The following is a 23,839-nucleotide window of genomic DNA, read 5'->3' as shown; positions in this document are numbered from 1 at the left end:
GTAGGCTTGCAGTCAATGATGGAGGAACTGCAGAGCCGCCTTCTTCCAGGTTTCATTTCAAATCTATATTGTTGTTACTGATGAATAAGGGGTGTTGCTGCTCTGTGTTTGCTTGTCTATGAAACTAATTTAACCTGTCTCTGTTTTCGAGCATTTACACCTTTGAAATTGCCATCACTGATTGATTGCCTTGCCAATGGTCTTAGTGGAGAGACCAAGGACTGATTAGGTTTGGAGATTGACTTACCTACTTACCCGCTTAACTCTACAATTAGAATTTCAGCAGCGAGTATGTCACTTGGAAATTTATCTTGGTATCTTCACATAGATTTTAGGGAATGTGAATGAGGTATTATGCTTAAGTCATGATCACCACCTGTGTTCTCATTCAGTGGTCTGGGAACAGCCTGTGCTTCCAGATGTGTCAGCGCAAGTAGTAGAAGTACAAAATTCACATTGACTGATGTTTCATGTCTGTGTTTACTGTGCATAATTGCCATACAGCAGAGCAAGAATTGTTTTTCTTGATATAGTAGACTGTGCAAAGACTATAACAGCAGACTCTCCTGGTCTGAATCTTTTTTCAGACTCAGGAAGTCAAGGTTTTCTTGCCTTTAAGGCTAAATAGCCTTCTAGTTAGAAGAGGTCATTTACAGCTGTAGTCATCCTCAGTCTCTGCAGATGATTTCTATAATGCTGTGCTGCTTTTGCCTTTCTTTCCTTTTCTTTGTTTCTCTTTTCTGTGCTGTGTTTGTTTATTTAGTACTTTAGTACTAATCTAAGGATCTGATTGGGTGCTTCTGTGGGGTGCTAAAATCTGTTCTCAATGAACTTGTGGCCCAGATACAGCCCTAGGACCTCTCAAACTGTTGCTTTTGCAGGACTACATTTTCTTTTCTGTTCCCCACCTTGCACAGTCCCTTTTCTATCCACTATGTGCTGACTGCTGCTTTTCTGTGGTCACAGAGGTAGCAGAATATCTTGAAATACACAATGGATAAGGCATTACAAGAAGTAATTCTTTGGCAATTGCATGATCCTTTTGTCGTTCTGTGATTGTACTGCTTAGATTTAATTTATCTCCTGTGGGGTATGAGGACCAATAAGTAATTCTCGCACCTAAAATTCCTTTGTTATAACACCACAATAAAAGTAGTCCACCAGTTGGTATGTTTTGTTTCCAATTCTGTTAATCTTTGAAACCTGTAGGAAAAATAGGTTTCTTGCTCACACATCTTCATTCTAAGAACATTTAAACTTTCTCCATTGACCACAGTGACTTTTTCTTTTGCACGTCACGCTCAAAGTCCTGAGAATACAGGTTACATTGGTCATTCTGTATTTTCATCTCATCGCTGTACAATTGTAACAATCTAATTAGTTACATGGGAGTTAAGAGGAAGCTTATATCTCAATTCTGAGTACATAGCCTGGTAATTTGGGGAACTATTTGAAAAATACAGCAATATAATGGTTATATTATTTGAATAAAACATTTACTATAAAAATTTTGTTTCTATTCAGTCAATGTTGTTACTAAGGAGCCATGAATGACTGTGTATCATGTTAGAGGGTGCCCTGACAAACCCATGCAAATCATATGATTTATAATTCATAAATCCCCAATCCCCTGAGAATGTTGCTCTTGCACTTACACTAATTGAGTACTTATGTTCATTGATCCAGTCCATATAGCACCTTTAGTCCATATGGCAGCCTTTATCACAGGGCCTGAAGCTGCTGCTGTCAAATGGCCCCTGTAGTCGATGGCACTATGCTGTTCACAAAATCTGCTTACTTGGCCCTTTGCTTTCTAATCCTTCAGTCTGTCAGCAGTCAGTTCTGCCCAAATTGGAGCAATATTTCTGTCTGTCTCCCCCTGGCTGTAGTGGTGCAAAGTCTGCATGGCACAGCGTTGCGGTTAATTGATCTTACCAGTAAGCTAGTTGTTCCAGAGTAGCTACGTGTGGTATACTGGCTTCTGTTGGTACTAATACACATTTGTCCCAGTAACTGCTCTCAAAAAGTACTCACTTGTAAAAATTAGACAACACAGGCATTTATTTTTGGCTATGCAGTTTTTTGTTGGGTATTTTTCTATTTGTGAAGAGTGGATGTTTGGGGTTTTTTTGGTTTTGTTTTTAACCTCATAGTACAGGCGTTGCCCCAAATATACACAGTCTAATCGTTAATACGTTGTATGTGAGTAATCAGTGGACCAGCGAAGGAGATGGAATCCTGTGCAGATTTCCCATGTGGAACTGAAAAGAAAAGTGGGGGACTAAAGATATATTATGTTTCAGGATAATACTTCGTGCCTGATCATTGATACTTATTTTTCTAATAATTTTAACATAGTTTTGTAATGTAGTATAATTGTAATTGCTATCCAGAAGAATGGCATCACTTAATTCTATCAAAACTGTAGAAAGATAGATGAATGACAAATTAATAATTTACCATCTTTGCATAATACTGTAGCACAGAATACCAGAAGGATTGATGGCAGAAGAGGTTAACAAATTTTAGCAGCTTCCATTAGCTTTTCATTGTCATATGTTTGTGGTACCGAATGAAATAAGCTTTGTAGGAGATCTCAGTCTAGGGAACTAATTACTTGTGCCGATTGCCATACTGATGAATAGACCCTCATTGTATCATTCCCCTGAAGACGAGGAGCAGCCTGTGATTCACGACTGCATCCTGGCTGATATTTGATAATAATTTTAACAGATAAATGTAGGAAGGCAGAATGATGAAGTGCCTATCCATGCTCTATGACTATCAAAGGCATGCACATAGCCAGCTGTGTTCTGCCTTTTTGCTATAATCACTAATGGAGAATTCTAAGTTATTAATCGACCTTTGAATAAACCTGCATTTTCCTGTGTCTTATAATTTTTCTTTGGTTAATCATTCCAAAATTGTTGGATTTTATAATCAAAGCATTCAAATTTTGGCATGATCGTAACACAGACAACTGGGAAAATAAGATGCTGGGGCATTTGATTCCAGTACTTCAGTATTTTTCTGAAAGTAAGAAATTGGGAAGATGAAGAATAGCACTGCCTTTTCTTTGGTGGTAGAAAAAGGCACAGAATTTTAATGAAGGTAGTAGATGCAAAGGCAGTCTTCATTTTTGTAAAATTATTTTCAGTCACAATATTTGATGCCTACAAATTCTGTTTAAAAGTAGGATTATGTGAATTATTCTGCCTTTTGGTACCATGTTAGTTTGAAACCTCGATTTACCTTAAATAAAATTAATTTCTACCTTTACACCTCAAAACTAAGAATGTGGATACCAAGTATTTTTCACATTGTAATCTATAGATTAGTTGTGGCTGTGCATTTGTCAGTGTGGAGAGTTATACTTTCTATTAGCTCCTGGTCCAGAAATAGAATTTGTATGCATTTTCATCTATTGTTTTAATACTAGCTATGTTAACAAGTAAAATCAGTGGGTTTTAATTTGGGCATACAGGTTTTCAGGCTATCATGGCTATTTTATGCTTAAGGCATTTTCTCTTTATTTGCTATACCTGAAATTGGCGGGGTTTTATACATTCTCTGGGCTAAAATACTGCTTTTACAGTGGCATTCATTCATGATGCTCTAACAAGATAGTAACTGGCACTTATATATGACCATATTAAAAAGATCTACCTATATTTGGAGTGTACAGTGGAAAATAATGAATTTGATATAACCTTTTCTAGATGTGATTTTTTTAAAAGTATGCTTTCAATATAGCAATTATTACACATCATAACGTGTAGGTTTTAATTAAATGTAAAAACACAACTACATAAACCAGAAATCCAATCTGATTTGCTTGAAAATAGATTGCTGTTTCACTCTCCTGGAATGGTTTATTTAAAAACAGTAAATGGAAAAGAAATGCATTTTCTTGTGTTGTTCTAAGCCTCAGGGGCTAAATGTAATGAATATTTTAAGAGATTATTTTAATTAAATTCCTGCACATCTAAACAGAGTAATATTTTATTATCACATACATAACCATGTAACTGAGGTATTCATTAAAGTTAACACTTTCTGGACCAAGAATTCATGGCATGATTTACTGACCTTGTGCAAAAAGGCACAAATTAGGAAGAAAAATGAAGGGGGACAGACTTTGATTAATATAGGTAATGCTATACCATATTTATAATAGCCTTTTCCCTATTCTGGTTTATAAATGCAGTCACTGAGAAAGGTGCCCTGCTGAGGCTGAAATGAGGCTGAAATCGGAGCACATGCCACTAGAGTGTGGGGAAACTGATCACACTGTCAGCAATTCATTTCAAAATGATGTATTTAGTGCTCATTTCACCTTCCAAGAAAAAAGGGAAAGGAGTTCCTTAGACTGGAAGGTGATATTGTTATTTTCAAGGACATACCTAAGTAAAAGATTGCAGAAAGGGGGGAGGTTAAAAAAAAAAAAGGCAAAAGCAGCGCAAACAAGGAGAGCTTTATGCAGAAATTCAGTGCTACCATGCTGTTTGATAATTGCTAACATATGTGGCTCCTCTGTTTCATTGTAGTCGTCCTCGTGAGTTCTGGCGCCTTGACTACTGGGAAGATGACTTGCGGCGCCGGCGACGATTTGTGCGTAACCCCCTTGGATCGACACATCCTGAAGCGACACTAAAAGCAGCCGGAGAACATGGTCAGTGTAAAATCTCCTTCTTGCCAATAGCAGCAGGTTACAGTACGTAGCAGTAAAGACTAGACCTTCATTCCGATAAGATGCTAGAAAATTGTCCCAAATACTAAAGGCTTTTGTTGTTGCATTTCAGACATGTTCAATACAAAGGTAAAGTGACCATTACTGCATATAAGCAGTGCTGTTATTTGTTAAGCCTCTTCATTACCTCTTCGTTGAGCTGGCACATTGTGTGTACTTGGCGTACAATGATTACAAATTCAGTTCTCACTAAGCAGCAGAAAAGTGGATGCAATTTTGCCATTAATTCCTGGACACACTTCCTTGTGGTAAACTACCAATTTCTGCTTCAGTAACATCAGAAGAACTTTCCTGTTCAGAAATTGACAGCAGTTATTTGTTAGCCTTGGCACGTATCTACCTAACGTTACAGATAGTTTAAAAGAAAAATAACACTTCTAAAGCTAAACTCTATTCTGACCTTTGCTTATGTTTAAGTCTTCAAGTTTTTCTGCAAGAATTTGATATAGAAGAAATAGTAACAAATGCTGAAACATAAAGTATTGTTCAAGCAGGAAAGGGTAATGATGCTTTCTACCTGGTGATTTTAAAAAAAGGCGATGAATTTGTAAAATATTTTTCCCCCATTTTATTATCAGGAATCACTCAGTTACATGCTGCTGTGTCTGTTGTAGGGGAATGTATCTACAAAAATAATGCAATAATCAGCTTGAGAATTCTACAATAAACCCAAAAGATAAACAAACAAACAAAAACCCCACCCAAAGCTAGTGAACTTTGGGGTTTAGTCTAGTATTTTATGTCTTCATGATCTAATGAAGATACATCGATAAGGTAGAAAAATCTTTCTTATATTTAAGAATTATTTGCTTATAATATTCAGCTTTAAAGCTGAGTACCCTTCACCTTGAAGGTACATGTCATGGAATAGAATAATTTCAATTTAGGTTGTTTTTTTTTTTTCTTTTTCAATCTGTGACTTACTGCGTACATATATGCATACATACACACACATATTACATCTGGAGGCTTAAACTTTATGCTAATTTAAAATTAGTAAGTGTGTTATATGAATATAGAAGAACATCACTGTCGTAAAGTTAGTTTCCGTCAGGCATCTTAACCTCTTGCACTCAGCTTTAAAGACCCATTTCTGGAAGAAAATGTCTACAATATGTCAGCTGATATAATGCCAAATGTGACATCAGTCCTCTAAAATAAATGACCGTACAGAGAATAGTCAATAAAGTGATCTGAAAGCAATGTTCACAGAGCCCTACATCTTTGACTATAGAAAGAGGAACAAGATGTAGAATTAATTAACCCATTTTTTGCTTTGGGGCTTGTTGTTCTTAATACTGTGTGTTGTTTCTATGCCATGGACTTTAAGGGCACAAGGCTTCTTTCTGTTTAATACTCCATGGATAAACAACAACGGCCCCCCTTTAATATTATGTGTGTTTTAAATTAAATGATCTTGTCACAATTTTAAGTATTCTACTCTTATTTTTGTATTTAATTTTGATATTGTTAATCAAAATACTGAAAAATACCTTTACTGCAAAATCTTTAGAACTCCTATGTCTATTTGTGTAACTAATTCTTCCATAAGCAAACACGCACTACTGCAATTATTCATCTTTCATAGTAATGTGACATTTTCACTTAGCCAGGCTACATTTCAAGGGCTATGGCTCATACTCAGTTTGTAATTGACAGGAGTACAATTTTTGTCAATACAAAAGGAGAGTGAATACCAGCAGCCCTATTTCATAGGTAGCTAACAGGCATAGCTAGTAGCTAACCCTGGTAATTCAAATAGAGTAAATTGTTTTCTGTCCACCTTTCTGTTTAGAATGTCACATCCTTAATAGGTTTCTGTTATATTTAATTTCTTTATATTGTTTTATTCTGAATTTAATTGCATGCTGCCTTTGTGTATCCGTTGCCATTCTTTTTCTTTATCTAGCCAGTGAATATTCTAGTTTACTGTAAGTCATTGTTTAATATGATTTCTGAAAATACAGATAATTACTTTCTGCCTAACTGATGTAATTTAGATAGTAACTATATTACTATCTGAGTGTGCGTATATATGCAACTGTCTTGTTCCAAGACCTTCCACTGGCAAGGTGTAAACTAGATGACCAAAGTACAAATTCAAGTTCAGTTGGGGAAACTATATATAATGTATAGGAATACAAAGGTGGTTAGAGTAGTGTTGTAGTTTTCTTTTGAGATTGGGTTTTTCAGTGTGGTGTTTTAGTTTAGGGTTTTTTTGTTGTTCTTGTTTGGTTTCAAGGGGTTTTTTAGGTCTCAGAAGGTGCAGTTATCAGAAGGGTCAACTGGAGTGGTCACTTGATCTATTTCTTTCTGAATTATGTTTATAAACTTTTAATATTAGTCCGTGTCAGGTCAGAAAATCCAATTATTTTCAGAGTTTTTGGAGTCAGACTTTCAGGCCTTGTTTTCATGGTGCAGATATCCTTAGAATTTGCAGAATATTTGCCCTGGTATTTTATGATCTCTTATCAATAATTTATCATTAGTTATTCTATTTCAATTAATTTGACATGTCATTGAAGCAAAATAATTTAAAAATAATGAATAAAAAGATATGTGCTGCCTATTCAAGCTTTTCTCAAAACAAACCAAACCAAACCCTGAAACTGGGCATGAGAGGTTTTGCCAAAAGGGAAGAATGGGGAAAATAATGCATAAATAACTAGTGCAGTAACCATGCTTGAAAGCACAGATTTTAACACACTTTTCATTAGTAGACAAACATTATCAGCTGCTTGGTGTCTTTCAAATAAAACCTCAAATATTCTCCTCACCCCAGAGAGCTCACAGTCCAGGAAATATCACAGTTTGCAACTATGAAAATTATTCAGAAGCAACTGGAAGCCTAGATATTGTTCAGTAAAACCTAGAGAGAACAACAACAGCTATCAGCTCTGTTGCAGCCTAGTTATGTGTCTTAGTAACCAGAACCAATCTTTTCCAGGGATTGATTTGATTTGAAGGAGAACCTCTGGTGCAGAGGTGGCAGAATAAATACCTGAAGACTAATGTTCTCTGTTCAGACAATCAATACCAGCCCCATGACTATACTTCTGGCTACCTTCTAGTTAAAAACAAATTTTTTAATTCTGACAATTTAATTGCCATTCCCAAGTTCACATTATCTTGCTTGGGAAAAAAAGGCTTTGGGTAATTTTTCAAAAGGGGAGGGGGGGAAATCCTTCCAAAATAGCTATTTATAAAAGTCAGTCTACTAGTGTATTGTGGGGGAAGGAAAGAGAGGTGAAGGTGGTGTGGTAGCAGTCTGGGAAGGAAACAGTTAACTGCTCTCTGATCTCCCTTTCATTCATTGATTAGAATTGAAAGCAAAATACCTGTATAGGTGTGAAAGTGCAAAAAATTAGTACTTAAATCCTGTTGGTGGTTTTAGATTGACCCCCAAATAGAATGTTTTGTGAGAGAATCTTTAGCTGCTAGAAGATACCTTATCAAGCTTTTTAACAAGTGATTTGTTGTTTTTTATTGACATTTGTTAAAAACTAGGGGAGAGGGGGATTAAAAGCCTGTAGTGTTTCCAGGTGGAGTGCAGAGCTTTGTGAACTGCAAAGGACTAGCAGCTGATCACCTACAGTATTGCAATCAACTGGTCAGTTCTCTTTGCCTCAACCCAAGGGATGCAAAAGTAGTGGGTGTTAAAAATGATGTTTGAAAAATCTGATGTGAAAGTGGTCATTTTATCCCTTATCTTCTTCAACAAATAGGAAGACTATAGGGAGGCTTCTGGGAGCCCTTTTTAAAAAAGTAGATCGTAAGGGGCTCTTAATGCATCTTTTCCCTGAATTGCTTTTCCTGATACATTTTACCAGACATAAAAAAAAATAAAAATCTTCTGTGTCGTGCTTTCTGATACTTTATTTTCAATTAACTTTGAAAAATTTTATCTCACAGGTCAGGTTAAGCTATAGACAAACAATTTGAAGTAATATGTCATTCTTTGAATGCCTTAAGCTTGTTCAGCAACGCAAGCTAAACTATTACTTTAGGTGTTCCAGAGATTTAACTGGAATAAATAAGATGGTGCAAATGCAGAGATCTGTTTGCAAAAAGCTACTTGAAGAAATGGTCTTACAGAGCAGTTTGGGAAGGATTGCATGGAATTACACTAATGAATTATGGTAATGTTATGGCCTGTGCAATGCATAGGCCATGCCTTAAGGTCTGGATCTTGAAAAGGTGGATGTGAATGTATGCTTAGATCTGCGGCGTTGGAGGCAGAATTTCCAGTCACACCAAGAACAGGCAGACCTGGCAGCGAGTGGTTTCAGTTAGCAGATGACAGGGCAAGGTTTGGGACCTGAAATATGAAATCCAGTGTAATACACCCCTGTGCATGCATGGGAACTGAGTAGGTCACGTGCTGGCATGCTCTGTCATATGTATCTCTAATCAGTAAATATAGAAAAAGAACTAGATTGTGGCCAACCCACATAAGTGCATTTCTCTACAGAAAATAGGTGAATCCATGTGGTGGGATCGTGCGTGTGTTAGTTGCAGGTGTAGTGCTTTATTCAGGTCAGTATAGAAAAGCAGATTCTGGTTTGGAGTGTGATGCCTTACTGCCTTCCAGTAGCTGGTCTCCGCAGATGTGTAGACAGGCTCTGCATCTTCCTGTGCCTGCGTGTATACACGTTTCATGCATGTCAGGAAATGTGGCTAACTAACAACATATGCAAAGAGATGACAAAAATTTACAAAGATGGTCTAAAATCTTTTTTGGAAAAAGGCAGTTACATAAGATGTATATTTTTGAATCAGTATAATATCATTAGTTGGGGAAAGAAATAAAATCTGAATAACTGACAAAGATGAGGCGGGAGATGTGTATTTCTGTTATCCAGTCATCTGTGGCTGGGAAGTTGCCATACTGATTTTATTTTTTCTTAATGGTAGATGAGAAGAAAGGCTGAAGGACACACTAGTATTTTGGACAAGCTGTGCTAAGTATAACAGTATTAAGCTTTGATCTTGGCTCTCAGCTCAGTCTTACATGAGAATAGGTAAAAAGCTATGTTTGAAATAGCCTTTTTCAGTATAAAACAGATTGTAGTAGAAGAAGCGAAAATGGCAGGTATGTACAATGTAGATGGGGTTTTTGAAACAACAAATACAGTTTGCCTGCATTAAAAAAAAAAAAAATTAAAAATTATCATCTTTGACTTTATCCCTGGAATGGTTTTGTTCTGTTTTACTTTTTTTGATCTTCAAGAGAATGCTGGTAGACCACTGACTAACGGTGCATGTGGTGTATATTAGTATACTGTTGGTAATTTTACTGCTGCTAACTTAAAATCCTCAAGGGGGAGTTAATTACAGGAAAACCTTTCTAAATATCAGCTGCATATTTTCCATGACAAGAAGGTTTTCAACTTGCATTGAACAGCTCCAGAGTCAGAGTTATCACTATTTACATGAGCACATTTTAGAAGAAAGTAAAATTTGTGTTTGTACAATGCAGTAAAAGCTTTACAGTAATTTATTTTTTAAAGGCTTACTTACAAGTGGCAGTTATTGGTTAGGGTGAAAGGATCCATGCATAAATTACTTTTTTTTTTTTATGGCATGTTATAGTTCCTTTTCTTTGTGTTTATTGTTTGTGTGTTTTTGTTTTGTGTTGGTTTTTTTTTTTTTGTTGCTTGGGGTTTTTTTGTGAGCTTAGGGCCTAAACCAAAACCAGGGTATTTGGTGGTTTGGGGTTTTTTGTTTGTTTGTGTTTCTTTTTCAGTTTTCACTTAACTGAAAAGTTTATTATTTGCAATTTATGTGCATATATTTACTTAAACAATTTAAACTTTATATATTGCCACTGGGGAATTGCTGCCTTCTGTAAATGTTTGCAGATTAACATATTTTTAATGTAAACCAGTGGAACTTGCAGTATGGCAGCAATCAGAGAAAGCAACATGGTGAAGTTAGCTGCTCCTCATGTGTTTGGTGAAAGTTTTTTTTCAAACACGGTTGTGCCACGAGTGTTCTCAATCTTTTTTTGTTTGGGTTTTTTTTTTTTTTTTTTTTTTTTTTTTTTTTTTTTTTTTTTTTTTTTTTTTTTTTTTTTTACTTAACAGTATTTTCATTTTCTGCTGAAACCCGGCAATAACACATAGACTGATGGGGTTTGGCTTTTACAACAGCAAGCAGTAACTTAGGTGTAGAGAGAGTTGCGTGAGCGATCGCTTTTTTTTGGTTAATTTCCTCCCCCGCCCCCCCCTTCCTTCTTTCTCTCCCTCTGCCCCCCGGCTGCTGCTCGGAGCTTGTCATGTAGATGGAGCCGAGGCGGAGCGCGGGGCGGTGCGGGGCGCTGCCGGTGCCCCCGGCACAGCCGCCCCTGAGGGCACGGCCCGAGGCTGCGCCGCCTGCCTACCGGCTGGGCCGAGCTGGCCGAGCTTTCCGTTTATTTCCCTTCCGTTCCCAAAGTTCAGCTGTGAGCCTGGCGGTGTCCCCGTAAGGCCCGGGTACCACTCCGCGGTGCCTCACGGAAGCAGGTGCAGGCTTTTCTCTGTCTGTGCCCCCCCCGCCGTTCCCCGCCCGAGCCGGTGAGGCGGGCGGCGCTGCCGCACGGCACCCGCGCACCGTTCCGGGCTGCCCGGGGCTGCTGCGGGACGGACGGACGGACGGACGGAGGCCGCCCCGCCGCCTCCCCGCTGCCGCGGAGCCCGGTCCGCCCCCACCAGGGGCCGCTCCCCCTGCCGCCCCGCAGCGGAGCGGCACGGAGCCGTGGCCGGCCGCAGTGCCTTACCCGTGGGCGGCGACCCCCCCTCCCCGCCTGCCCCGTTTCTCCGGCTGCCGGGAGTTTGCGGGGCCGAGCGGCCTGTTGCGTTGCCCCCGGTGCCGTGCCGCCGCCGGCCCCTCTCCCGGGCCGTGCTCGCTGCCGGCGCGGCGCCGGCCCCCGGCCTCGGCTTGCGGTGCCCGGGTACCGCGGCGGCCAGGGGGACCTACTGCCGAGCAGGGGGCTCTGCCGTGCCCTGTCCACCTGCTGTCATAACTCTGGGAGCAGAGGGAAACGCTGCAGAGAGCTCTGGATAATTTTGAGCAGGCTTAATAGGATTAAAACTGGATGTGTCCTAACATTAAAGGATTAAGGCAGGTACTTCCCACAGCGAGCCCTAAACAGTTTTCCTCCTGAACTTTCATTTTGAAAAAAAAAACCACAACAAAACCCCCAACCACTCCTTTGTCACTGATGCCTCTGAGACCCGACAGAAAGCAACGTGTGTGTCTTTCATTCCAGGTCCCAGTGAGGACATTCTTGTTAAAGGAAAGCAGTCCATCAAGAGTCAAGCTTTAGGAAATCAGAACTCAGAAAGTGAGATTCTCTTGGAAGGTGACGACGATATCATGTCATTCATGGAGGAAAGAGAAGCAGAGAACTTAACGGGTAACTTCAGCTATCTCATTTTCTCCCCAGCTTCTTTACTACTTAGGTTCTGATCTCCCCTGCTCTGCACTGAATCATGTTTTGGGATGCACACTGATAAATTGTTCCTTCCTATAGCTGGGTTGTTCAGATAATTTTCTGTGCACCTCAGATGCTGAGGGCTTATTTGAAGAGAGTTGTGAGTTTTCTGTAAGCCTTTTATAACCTTCTTGTTTCTGCAGCGGATGTCCGTATTCTAGGAAACCTTCCTTAAAGAAAGTAGCTCTACCTTGAAAAGGGCTTCTTTTTTTTTTTTTTTTTTTTTTTTTACCCTGTTCCACTCCTCAAACCGTTAGACCTAGTGGACAATTAGGCAAGTTGACTGTAATTAAAGACTTTGGAGAGCTTGATGTGTTTTCCCGAGTCTGTAAAATTGTACATATTGGGTATTTACTTGGGTTTGAAGGATCTGTACACTCACTGGAATTAATTCCTTTAAACTTCTTGCCATTTCTCCATTGAAGTCCCTTCTCTGCAGACCATAGCCTTTTTAGACTTCACTTCTTTTTTTCTGAAGAAGAAACAGTACTTCAGGTCTTTGAACTTACTTAATTTTACCCAGTCACTTGCAGCCTTTGCTGTGTTGCAGCCTGAGTGGAGTGGGTCCATTTCTGTACAGTTCAAAATGTAAAACCAGAGTAAGCTCCTCAGTTCAGGGACTGGGAGTTATTTGAGGAATGTTTATTTGAGCAATTTTTACAGGGAAAATACAAACTTCTCTGTGTTGTTCTGCTTTCTCAACTGGTATCCCATGTACATTTGCTTCAGAGAAAAATATAATTTCCTGGATAATTCTGGTTCCTTGGGAAGCTGGTAGTATAATCTTACATTGAAACATATGATAATTCAGCGAAATTACTGGAAGTGACTATTTATTGGCAGCTTGCTTATCCCTGAACTGCATCCCACTCCATTTTTTTTTTTTTTAAGCAAAGTTAAAAATGCAGCATAATGAAAAAAAGAAAACCTGCATAAGAAGAGTGAAGTAAAATAAAGTAACAAGAGAATAACGCAATGGCATTTTCTGTATGTGAATCTTTTTTTCCCTTTCTATCACAAGCTTCCTTCTCAACAGTGTTCTCCGCGTTTCCTTCTCTTTCATTATTCGTTCATTGGTTTGAGTAATACATTCATACTGTAATAGAGGTGAAAGGGGAGTTTAATTATATAATCTTGACAATGGTGATAGGATTAAGAAGTAATCCTCACTAATAAAGTGGTGTGGGTTAGAAATGAAGTGGAAATTGTCAGGGGTCTTCTACGGGACCTGGACTGCCCCAGCTTCTGCAGCTGTGTGCTTGCCCTGTAATTGAATGTCTGCGAGTGATTGAAAAAATGTTATTTCTCCTCTGGATTACATGCTAATGTACAGAGGGCAAAGGGAGACAGCAAAAGAACACATAGCTGCTTATTTCATCCATTTGTGTGGGTGAGCTTTGGGAAATCATGGCAGTTCCGCAGCTATCTCATGCCCATCTGCAAACACAATGTATTTGTACATTGGGAATAGAGGGCAAAGCTGCTCTGATCTCAGCAGAGCATCTCTTCTTTTGTCCTAGTGGCACACATTGAGATTGATGCGAGATTAAGGACCATCACCCTCCTAACAATCGATGGAAATGACAATTCATCTGAATTTTTTTGTCAGTTATTCTCACGTTGATTACCTGAACGTGTGTACCTCATTTATAGATGCTTTATTAAAACAAAATTATCTATGTCACTTTCATATCTTGCACTGTTTTACAGAAGTCAGATAATACTGCAGCCAAGTAACTTCATTTCCTTACCTCTTAATCAGCTGGATGACAAACCTAGCCTGTTTTCTTTCTGTATGTGCTAGTTTATATAATAGGTTCTGCATTGTCACATCTATGCTGAACCTATTGTTTTCAGTAGTAGTCTGATTTGTCCCTGTGATAAGCCCTGTGGAGATGTGATCATTCCAATAAAAATTCATTCAGTTGGAAACCAACCCTCCAGCTGTTTACTCCCACAGTCCCCGGGCTACACTAACGCTGCATGGAATCCTTGAACAATATTTAACGTGGAATCAAAAGCATCTTTAAAACATTTTAGTTTAGGCTCTATAACATTGTGTAACCGTAACAATAGATTTCTAGCATCCATGAGGGAACACTTTACAGTTAGACAACTTTGAGCCTCGACTGCTGTTTGCATTTTTGTGGAAGGCTATTGAAACTGTCCGGTACCTAAAGAACACATCTGACAGTAAAATTTCAAGTGTTGATGTGTGCGCTCTCTATATTGCACATAACAGAAGGTATGCAACTCTCGAACTTTCTTGAAAAGAAAATGCATCTCAGTAAAAACTATATACTGCCATGCCTGAAGCCAGCTCTGGCACGCATAATGTATGCATCAGTTTGCAATTGTAGATGCGTCAGTGTTCAGCAGCAGAGAGACACTGCAAATCTGTTACATATGTTCTTTTCTGGGATAAAATGAGCTGCTTTTTAAGCGAGAGTGAAGTTCATTGCTTTATTTATTTTAATCTTCTAGACTTGAAAAGCAAATTGCACTTGCACCTCTTTTCTGTTTTGAATATTGTTGGTGTTTTCACTTTTTTGCAGGTCCAGTTGCCTTAAGCACACCGGCTCAGCTTGTGGCACCCTCAGTGGTAGTGAAAGGCACTCTTTCCATCACTCTTTCTGAGCTCTACTTTGAGGTGGATGAAGAAGATCCCAGTTTTAAGAAAATCGACCCAAAGGTAAGAGATCATTGACCCTGAGCTGTGAGAGATGATGACAAATTACCCAAGACCTTTAATTCTTCATTCTACTTCCTTTACCTCTCTTGGTCCACAGTGTTCCTGCTTTAATAAGTTTGTGACTGACCATATACGTTACTGAACTTCAAGTAGGGTGACACCTCCTTTCCTTCTCCTTTTTCTCCCCCTCCCACAATTCGACCCTACTTGAATGTTAATTAGCTTGCTGCGAATAAAGCTCCAGGGAGGCATCTTAAATAAAGACGTCTTGAATCACAGGCCTGTGTGAATACTGGAAAGTTCAACGAGGCTTTTAGCCCAAATGCTTCGGTTTACCTTCCAGTTTTTATATAATGCCAGTGTAACATAGCGCTAAACTTCCTACGCTCCAGAGTTTTCAGTGCTTCTGTATTGTATTATCCTGTAACGGATTTTACAAGGCCTGTTATTATTTATTGTGCCTAAGGAGAAAACATAATTGCCCTCATAAAATACATTTCTGAACCAACTTTCTGATTTCCACAAACTTTATTTGCTCAGAGTTACTTGATTAGTAGTCTTTTGTTTAAAATTAGTAACCTTCAGTAAAATTCCTACTTCAAAGGCAGTATATTGTGTAAATTAGCTTAATAAGGTTGCACGTGAATGTTTTCTGCAGTACTATGCTGACATTTCAAAAGTATGACACAACTGGTAAATATTCTCGCATCCCACTTTAACCACAGTGATGGCTCTTGGTTTTTTAAATATCTGCTTGATATTAAAGAAGGTAATAATTTATTTGTGAAGGAGAAAAAAGTCTCTGGGAGAAGTAGTGGTTTTCTGCTTGACTGTAGAGAATACCTTGTGTGTTAAGCACCAGTTCGGTTCTTTGTTCCTATTGAGTAAATTGCTCTTGTCTGTATTAAAAATGGCATCAGTGGGGTCTGAAAGCTGGGGTTATCAAATTCTATCAAGGAGGAAATATATCTTGAAAAACAACACTCATGGATTCTTAGAACTAGCATTTAATGTAAGGAATTCAGTAGAACTGTGATTTTTATGTGATACCATAAATGAGATTTGACTTTTCTTTTGGTCTTGAAGTATTTTGTCAATATTTCTGAGATTATTTCAAGTATGAGATAGCTGTTAAAATTTTGATATGCTTATTCCTTCCGTAGAGTTTTGTAAAAATATCTAATGCTAAAAAGGATATAAATATAAAATGTAAAGACAGTTGGATATGTTACTGGATTGCATTTTCCATCTAAAATGTGCTGCTTTGTATCGTGTTAGCAGGAGTGAAGTCTTACAGATCTGCGTTATTCTGCATGTTTAGCACATAGGGCGTCTGAGTACAGTTATTTCTTACCATTCCTGTTAAATGTTTTATGGGGACATTGGCATACGGCACATACTCAGCTTGCTTTCTTTTCTCCTGGTTTCAAGTATTTGCTAGTGGTTGTTTGAGCAGGCATTCTGGTTTTATTTGACTGTATCTTAAATTCTGTATCTGGGAGATTTTCTTTGGGTTCCTGTAAGAGGAGGAGTTGGTTACATGAAATACAGGCTACCCCTCGTACATCCTACTTGTAATGCTACTTTAGCTGGAGGTCTTAAAAGAAAGAAAAAGAGAGCACCTTTTGTAATGTCTTGGGGCGGAAGCTAAAAATCAAATGTGAATATTTTTTTATTTTAAAGAACAAAAATAGCTTACAACGCAGCCTGCTTCCAAGCATGAACGCTTCCCGTCCCCACCCTCTGTCTAAGTTACTGTACCTTGGCAGCGGGGACTAAAGCTGCTGGAGAAAATGCCCCTTGGAGAAAAAAAAAATAATAATCCTAATCCGCTGTAACTCAGCAGGCCTGTTTAATTAATGAGGCTTCATCTGTTTGATAGATTTAAATTCCTTGTATATTTGTCTAAACTGCTGAAAAGAAAACATTGTGACAAGTTCCTGAAGGAACCTGCGGCAGAGATAGCATCAGCGGCGGTGAGGTCAGGGTTTGTGCGGCGGCCGGCTGGTTCCAAAGGCAAAGGGTTGCCCCGCGGGCTACGAGCCCGTTCTGCCAGGCGAGCCGGGACCAGGCAGCGCTGGGGAAAGGCTCCGGTGACTCCAGCAGACACTTGTGGAGGCAGCCGGGCGGTGACGCTGGGCTGGGCTGGGGGACAGCCCCGTGTCCCGGGTGCTGCCGCTGCCGCCGGGCAGGGTGACCCCCGCGCCTTCCCCGGGGGCGCATCCCCCGGGCTGCTCCCCCCTGGCTAATTCCGTTTTTAACCTAAAGACAAGCCACATTTTGGATGGCTATTTCTTTCCGGATCCGTCCGCAAAGAAACGGAAGTAGTCCTCTGGGGGCAAGAACTCACATTTTTACACCCCAACCCCCCTTCTCCGCACCCCCGCCCCGAAAAGGCACGAAAACTTGCTCGAAATGCCCCGAGCCGCCTTGAAATCTCCCGGGCGGCTCCAGCAGATAACGCTAACGTTTTTATCAAGCTTAGAAATGCCTTCCCAATAAAAATCCCGCAGATATTTTTTTTTCTAAGTCTTCCTGAGCAAACTCGGTGCGAAATGGCCACAGCACGAAATGCCAGGAATCGCGCAGAGCTTGGCTCTGGGGGAGGGAGATCGGCGGGATCCGCGCAGGGAGCCACCGGCTGATCCTGTGGGATCGGGGGGGTTCCTGACGGCTGGCTTCCCTGCTCCACCGGCTACGCTGCCGTGCGATTTTATGCTGTACTTAAAAATGCGGGGAAAACAAATGTTTGTTTAAAAAAAATATCGACCCGGTTGCTCTAAAGCGCATTAATTATTCAGGGTAGATCTATAGACTTCCTCCGTCTCAAAGTCAAATGGATAGCGTGTTCGCTCTGGAAAGCGAAAGCAAAGAGCGAAGGTTTTATTTAAAATAGAACACGAGCGCTCGCGATTTACCGGGAAAGAAGGAAAGAAAACTGTAAGGAAAAAAATAAGGCTGAGGACCGCAGGGTAGGAAACAGCATTGCTCTAATTCTGCCTGAATTCTGGCGAGCAATGCTCCACATATTCCCAAGGCTGAGGGGGGAAAATTGAAGTCAGAGAAATTTAGCGGATGTTGTCACATGCTGAACTACATACAGAATCTGTAAGATTTTTTTTTTTTTCCTCAGAAGCGCTATTTTTACAGAATCTAGGGGGTAATTTAGAAAGCGTCAATGAATATGCCAAGCTAAGGCTTCGGCTAGGTGTCGCGTTTAGACTATCTGTACATCTCGTGTTTCTGTTTCTTTTAAAAAAATCTCCTCCCGAGATGCAGAATCGACTTGCCTGTATTTAAGAACCATTCACGAAAAGTCAGCGTAAAGTTAAAGTAATATTTTTATTACTATTTGCAACAAGTCAGTTGTGGGGCACATAATCTGACCTTGGCACCGAAATACATTTAACATCAGTAAAACTTTTTAAAGGGAGATTTGTACATATAGTTAAATAAATTTTCACTTGGTGACAACATTCAGGCAAACGAGAGAGAGCATAAGAAAAGGACTATACATGGATTGGAAAAATGTACCTTTCGGGTTTCGTTTTGAAGTTGCAAAAGTCCGATCGCTTCTTTCTGTGACTTTTTAAAAATTCACATTGGAGGGCAGGAGGAGAGGCTCTTCCCTTCTTCCGTGCAAGGCGGCGAGAGTTTACGCCGGGAAAACCGTCTGCAAGTTTTTAAAGGCCGAGCTGCAGGTGGGTGGGGGGTGGCGGGGGCGCGTTTCTTTCGCCGCCTCTTTCCGTCGCGGTTTGCGTTAAATAAAAAGTTTTTAGGCGCTGTTGTTGTTTGCGGAGGGCGAGCTTTGTGCGCGGGGGTGTTAACCCTATAGCTTGTCGAGGCTTTTGGGATTGGTGAGGATTTCTCTGGCTAGCCTCCAGGTCTGTTTGGCAGCGCTTTCCAGGGCCGAGTGGGGTTTGCCCTGAAAGAGGTCTAGGTTGGGCAGGAAGTAGTGGGGGCAGCGCCGGCACTGCAGGCAGGAGATGAGCTGCAGGAGGATGCCGTTCAGCCGGTCGCCCAGGCACGCCTCGTCCCAGTCGGTCTCCCGCGGGTGCTTCTCGCACTCGTACAGCAGCAGCGTCTTCATGTGGTAGTTGTTGAGGGGCTGCCCGGGCAGCTCCAGGTGCCGGTCGCGCAGCGTCTTCAGCACCGAGAGGCACTTGTTCCTGCAGCCGCCCATCAGCAGCCGGTTCTCGGCCTCGCCGAACTGCAGCACCCAGGCGTCGCTCTCGGCCGAGCTCTGCTTGCCCGTCAGCGAGTAGCACTCCTTGGAGAGCAGGTTGAAGCCCTCTGCCTTCACCTCGGCCACCCGGTTGGGGCCGGGCCAGGGGATGTGGGGCATGGGCCACTGCGCCGCGCTGCGCGGCCAGATCCCGGTGCACTTGAAGGCGGGCGTGATCTGCACCACGTACCGCTCCCGGATGCGGAGCTTCACCTCGCTGGTGTCCGCGATCATCTTCACTACGTCCCGGTAGCTGCACTTGTCCACGGCCTGGGCCACCAGCGTCTGGAAGCGGGAGCGGATCTTGCGGGCGGACAGGTAGCCCGAGGCGGTGATGAACTCCACCCAGAGGGACATGCTGCGTTTGCGGCCGTCGCTCAGCTTGAGCACGGCGCAGCCCGGCAGGGAGCCGTCGTCCACGAAGTTGAAGACGCCCATCTGGTTGAGGTAGAGCACCACCTCGAACTCGGTGGGCGAGATCACTTCCAGCCCCTCGTAGCGGGCGTCGATCTCGCTGAGGGAGCTGATGAAGCGCGGCTCCTGCACCTCCACCTCCTTCAGCACGTCCGACACGACCTTGCACACCTCCCGGATGGTCTTGGCGATGGCCGCCTTGCGGGCCTGGCAGCGCTCCGTGTAGTATTTGTTGAGCTGGTAGACCAGCTTGGCCTGCGCGGCGATCATGTTGGGGCACAGGTCCGGGCTGTACACCGGGCTCTCGCAGTACGTTGAGGGATCCAATGCTTTAGCGGTGGCTGCAGCTTTGCGGAGGGCACCAGCCAAATCGCAGACCCCCACCCCCTCCGGGAAGAAGGCGGCAGCAGCGCGCCAGTGAGAGCAATTAAAAAAAAATCGGGGAGGACGACGGAGCACAAAGAAGCGGAGCCCGGCGCTGCCCCGGCGGGGAGGAGCAGTGCGAGCCGCGGGCCGGAGCGGGCTGGCGGCGGGGCGGCGGGCAGCTCCCGCGGGCTCCCGGAGCGCGAAGTTTAGGGTGGCGGTGGGGGCAGGGAGGTCTGCGCTGCCTCTGCGCTCAGGCGCCCACCCCCCCGCGCAGCGGCGAAAATGCTGTTTCAATAGTTCATGGGGAAAAAAAACCCCAAAACAACAGCAAACCACCAACACACCCCGAACAAACTTCCCCAGGACTCGCAGAAGGTCCCTGCAGAAAAGCCGGTCGGCGGCGAAGTTTGAAACCGCACACGATACGAGAGGAGGAGAAGAATGCGAGCAATGCCCAGAGCGGAAGAGTGAACTCTGTGTCTGTCTGTCTGTCTGCCTCTCTCTCTCTCTCTCTTTCAGTCCGTGGCACCACCAGAGATGTGCATGAGTTTGGCTGCCGCTCTCAGACTGTCAGGGGGTGTTGTTGATTTCCCTTTTCCTGCTGGAGGCGTTGTCTGAACCCGGCTCTGTGGCTTTCTCTATCTTTACGCGCAGACGTGTGCACTTGGTCTGTGATCTCTCATTCCTGTCCTGCAGCTCTATATAGATTGTTTTGAGATATATATAGCTTATAGGTTGTTGTTGTTGTTGGTTGGTTTTGGTTTGGTTTTTTTTTTTTTTCTTTGCACAAGACTGTGTTTTATCCTGAGCGGGAGGAGGGCGTAGCTGCCGTGCCCGGGATGGCTTCTCCTCCCCCTCCCCACCCCTGGAAGTGCGCGCCGAGGCTCTCGCTTTCCGCGCCTCTCGCCGCCGCCGCCGCTGCCGTGCGCCCGTGTCTCTCCCCGGCGGTGCCGGCGGGCCCTGTAGTTTATGAATGGGGCCGGGGCCCGGCCGGGGGGCGGGGCCCCGCCTCCTACAATCGCCGCCGAGCTGTCAGCGGCGCGGCCAATCGCGGCGGGCGGCGGGCACGGCCGGCGCGGGGGCGCGCACACGCGCCCGCGCGCTCACGCCGGCCTCCTACGCGGCGGGGCAGGAGCGTATCGTCCGCTCCGCGCTGTGGCGGGCCTGCCTTAAAGCCGGGCCGGGAGGGGAGGGCGGGGGGCTGCGCGGGGCTGCGAGCGGCGTGGGGTGCGGAAAAAGCTGCAACTTGGCCGTGGCGGCCGGGGGAAGGGAACTCGCCGCTGCCGCCGCTTGCTGCGAGGAGAGCCGGCGGCAGCGCTGGTGTGCGAGGGGAAGGACGGGGGGAGAGGCGTGCCCGTGCTTCGCCGCAGGCGTAAATCTCCTCTCGCTGATGCGGGGCTGCAGCGGTGAAAGTGCGACCGTCACCGGCGCAGGATTGCACACCTTGTTTTACTGCCCTTAGTCAATGCCGTAGTCACGTTAATTCAGATAAATCTTGTGCCATAAAGTTCCGTTCATTCTCCTAAAGCGCTGGATTGAGTTATTCGAAAGGAAACGGCGTTTTATGCAAGTTTCTATTAATAAGAGTATTGAATGATTTGGAACTAAAACCGTAGTTACGTTCTGTCAGTTCGGGAACTGCTGTGACACCCCCCCCCGGTGGTACCTGCCGCAAAACAACAAGTGTTTCTCTTGCGGAGACTCAGGCTTGCGGGAAGGCAATTGCCCTCTCGTCTTTGCTGGGGCCAAGGGTGGGTGTTTCCGAGGGTGCCGCGCCCTCCCCCTGCTCCTTGCGGGTCGCTGCGGGTCCCTGCGGCCCGGGGGCGGCCCCGGCGGCCGCCAGCGGAGCCCGGCCGGGGCCGTTCACACGCGATGCGCTCCTCCTTGCGGAGCCTGGGTTCCACCAGCTCGCAGCGGTTGGGCTTGCGTTCTTGTTCTTTCCTCCTTTCGCTGCAGCTGGCTGATTTTAATAAAGAAAATATCGCCGTCTGTTTTCCGTGTGCGTTTAAATTGGAAACATGTCTTGTGCCGGCCGTACCGCTGCACGCTGGAAGAAGTAAGTACGGGCGCGCCCGGCGCCCGTCGGGGCTCCGCGCTCCCGGAGGGGAGGGCCGGCTCCTGGTCCCCCCGCTGCCGCGGGGCCCGTGGGCAGGCTGGGGGCTGTCGCGCCGGCCGCGGTGCCCGCTGTTCGGTGGGGCCCGGGCGGGTGGCGCTGTCAGGTGTCCCCGCAGTGCCCGGCCCCGTCGGGAGGGAGAGGAGCCCGGGGAAGGCTCCGAGGAGAGCAGCCGCGGGGGTGAGGGGGAGAAGGGGCAGGCTGCGGCCGGGGCAGAGCCGCGGGCTCGCAACGGCGCCAGCGCCGCGGCTTGCACGGTCTTCGGCCGTCCCGGGGATGCGCGGTCTGGAGCGGGGCTCCTCGCCCCGGGCCGCCGGTAGGTGCCTGCGGACCTGCCCCCTCCCCGGGGCCGCACCCTCGTCAGCTGGCCAGAGCCCCCTTCGGTGCTACCCGGGCAGCACCGGGCGGGCATCGTCGGCGGAGCGTCCCTTCGGGGCTCGGCTGGCCGGGCGGGGCGGCGGGGGTCCTGCGCCTCGCCCCTGGACGCTCTCCAGCGGGCGAGAGCGTTCGTTCGGGCTGGGGGTCCGTCTCATAGGCCCCGCCGGAGCGCCTGGAGCGGATCGGCCGTGCTGGCAGCGGGCTGGCGCTTCTCCCCGCGCGGGCGAGGGGATCTGCGCACCGACCCTGCGGGCAGCGGCGGCGCTTCGCCCCCGGCAGGGAGCGGGCGGTCGGGGGCTTCCCGGGGCGCGGGGGGTGCTGGAGCCGTCAGGCCCGGGCAAGGGGGGGACGGACGCGCTTTGGTGTTTTTAGGGTACAAGCAGAAGGAGGGTACGATTCCCCTCCCACCCCCACGCACCCCCGGTAAGGTGACTAATGATGAAACAGTTACACAGTGTTCAGATTTAAAACAATTCATTACCAATTTTCCTGTCTGAGATTGAAGCTCTAGTAAATAATAAATCAGCTAAACAAAAGCCGACTTTAATTTATTGCCCCAGTGCTAATTAGAAACATCATTTGAGCAATAAACTTAAACACTTCCAGCAAATAATGCACGTGAAACCCTCTCTCCTGTGTCTGGGCGTTTGTGGCCGCACTGCATTAAGACCAGCTTCATCTGTGGCGGAATTTGCTCTCGCCGGGATGAATAATTGAAGGGGGAACCGGATCCGAGGAGGCTATAATTGAAGAGCCCTTGTCACCTCTGCTTTTATGTATGTTAGTGTAGAAGTCCATCAGCAGCTCCTCGATGGTGTATAAAACGAAGCGGCAGCCCCTCCAGCAGCAGGAGATACTGTATTCCATTAAAAAGACCGTGCGTGTGTGTGTGTGCCGCAGAGAGCGAAACTCTCAGGGCTAAAAGCCACTTGAAGTCTTCAGACCGATTGATCTGTATTCTCTCGTTATAATCCGTCTCATCATACTTGAGTTAATGAGGCAGGGGCGGGGGTGATCTGATGGTCCTTGACAAATTCATTAGGGAGGCTGCGGGACATTTTATTTGACTGTTAAACATCGTGTTTGTTTGGTTTAAGCAGTGCCAACATCAGCATGCCGCTGCCTGGAGCAATAGTGTTTTGTTAGCGAGGGCTTCTGTAAAAAGATACTGGGAAGGGGACTGGGTGTGCTGGAGTGTTTGCTCTTGCCTTGGCTCCTCCTGCCCCCTCCCTCTCGGTACCGCGGGGAGCTGGGGCTGGTGTAAATGCAGGCGTGTTGTGAGTACATGGTATGTGCAGCGGTATTTTCTACACTCTAAGGATGGCAAAGTAACAGCGAAGGGCTGCTATGAAATGTGTAAAGACTTCCCCCCCCCTCCCCCCCCCCCATTTTATTTATGAAAAAGAGAATGCTATGTTTGTCTTGAA

The 23,839-nt window shown here is 44.6% G+C and overlaps 2 protein-coding genes across 5 annotated transcripts in view; one reads left to right on the top strand and one right to left on the bottom strand.

The window, feature by feature from the left end:
• The window catches only part of LRBA (LPS responsive beige-like anchor protein), a 412,366-nt gene that overhangs the window by 211,175 nt on the left and 177,352 nt on the right, over positions 1-23,839 (top strand). For all 4 annotated transcript variants that reach the window (XM_040582452.1, XM_040582440.1, XM_040582445.1 and 1 more), the window contains 3 exons: positions 4,548-4,672; positions 12,000-12,146; positions 14,780-14,916. In XM_040582452.1, the coding sequence (XP_040438386.1) occupies positions 4,548-4,672; positions 12,000-12,146; positions 14,780-14,916 (409 nt within the window). The remainder of the gene's footprint in view (positions 1-4,547; positions 4,673-11,999; positions 12,147-14,779; positions 14,917-23,839) is intronic.
• MAB21L2 (mab-21 like 2) lies at positions 18,637-20,488 on the bottom strand. Its single transcript, XM_040582464.1, has one exon. The coding sequence runs from the start codon at positions 19,823-19,825 to the stop codon at positions 18,746-18,748; it is 1,080 nt and encodes a 359-aa protein (XP_040438398.1). The 5' UTR covers positions 19,826-20,488; the 3' UTR covers positions 18,637-18,745.

This window comes from Falco naumanni, chromosome 1, assembly GCF_017639655.2.
Source record: "Falco naumanni isolate bFalNau1 chromosome 1, bFalNau1.pat, whole genome shotgun sequence".
NCBI classification, from domain to species: domain Eukaryota; kingdom Metazoa; phylum Chordata; class Aves; order Falconiformes; family Falconidae; genus Falco; species Falco naumanni.
The sequence above is the reverse complement of the archived record's forward strand: the minus strand, read 5'-3'. Positions and strand labels throughout refer to the sequence as shown.

Excerpts from the sequence above, each read along its gene's own strand:
- MAB21L2 (XM_040582464.1), bottom strand. The coding sequence starts at position 19,825 with ATGATCGCCGCGCAGGCCAAGCTGGTCTACCAGCTCAACAAATACTAC.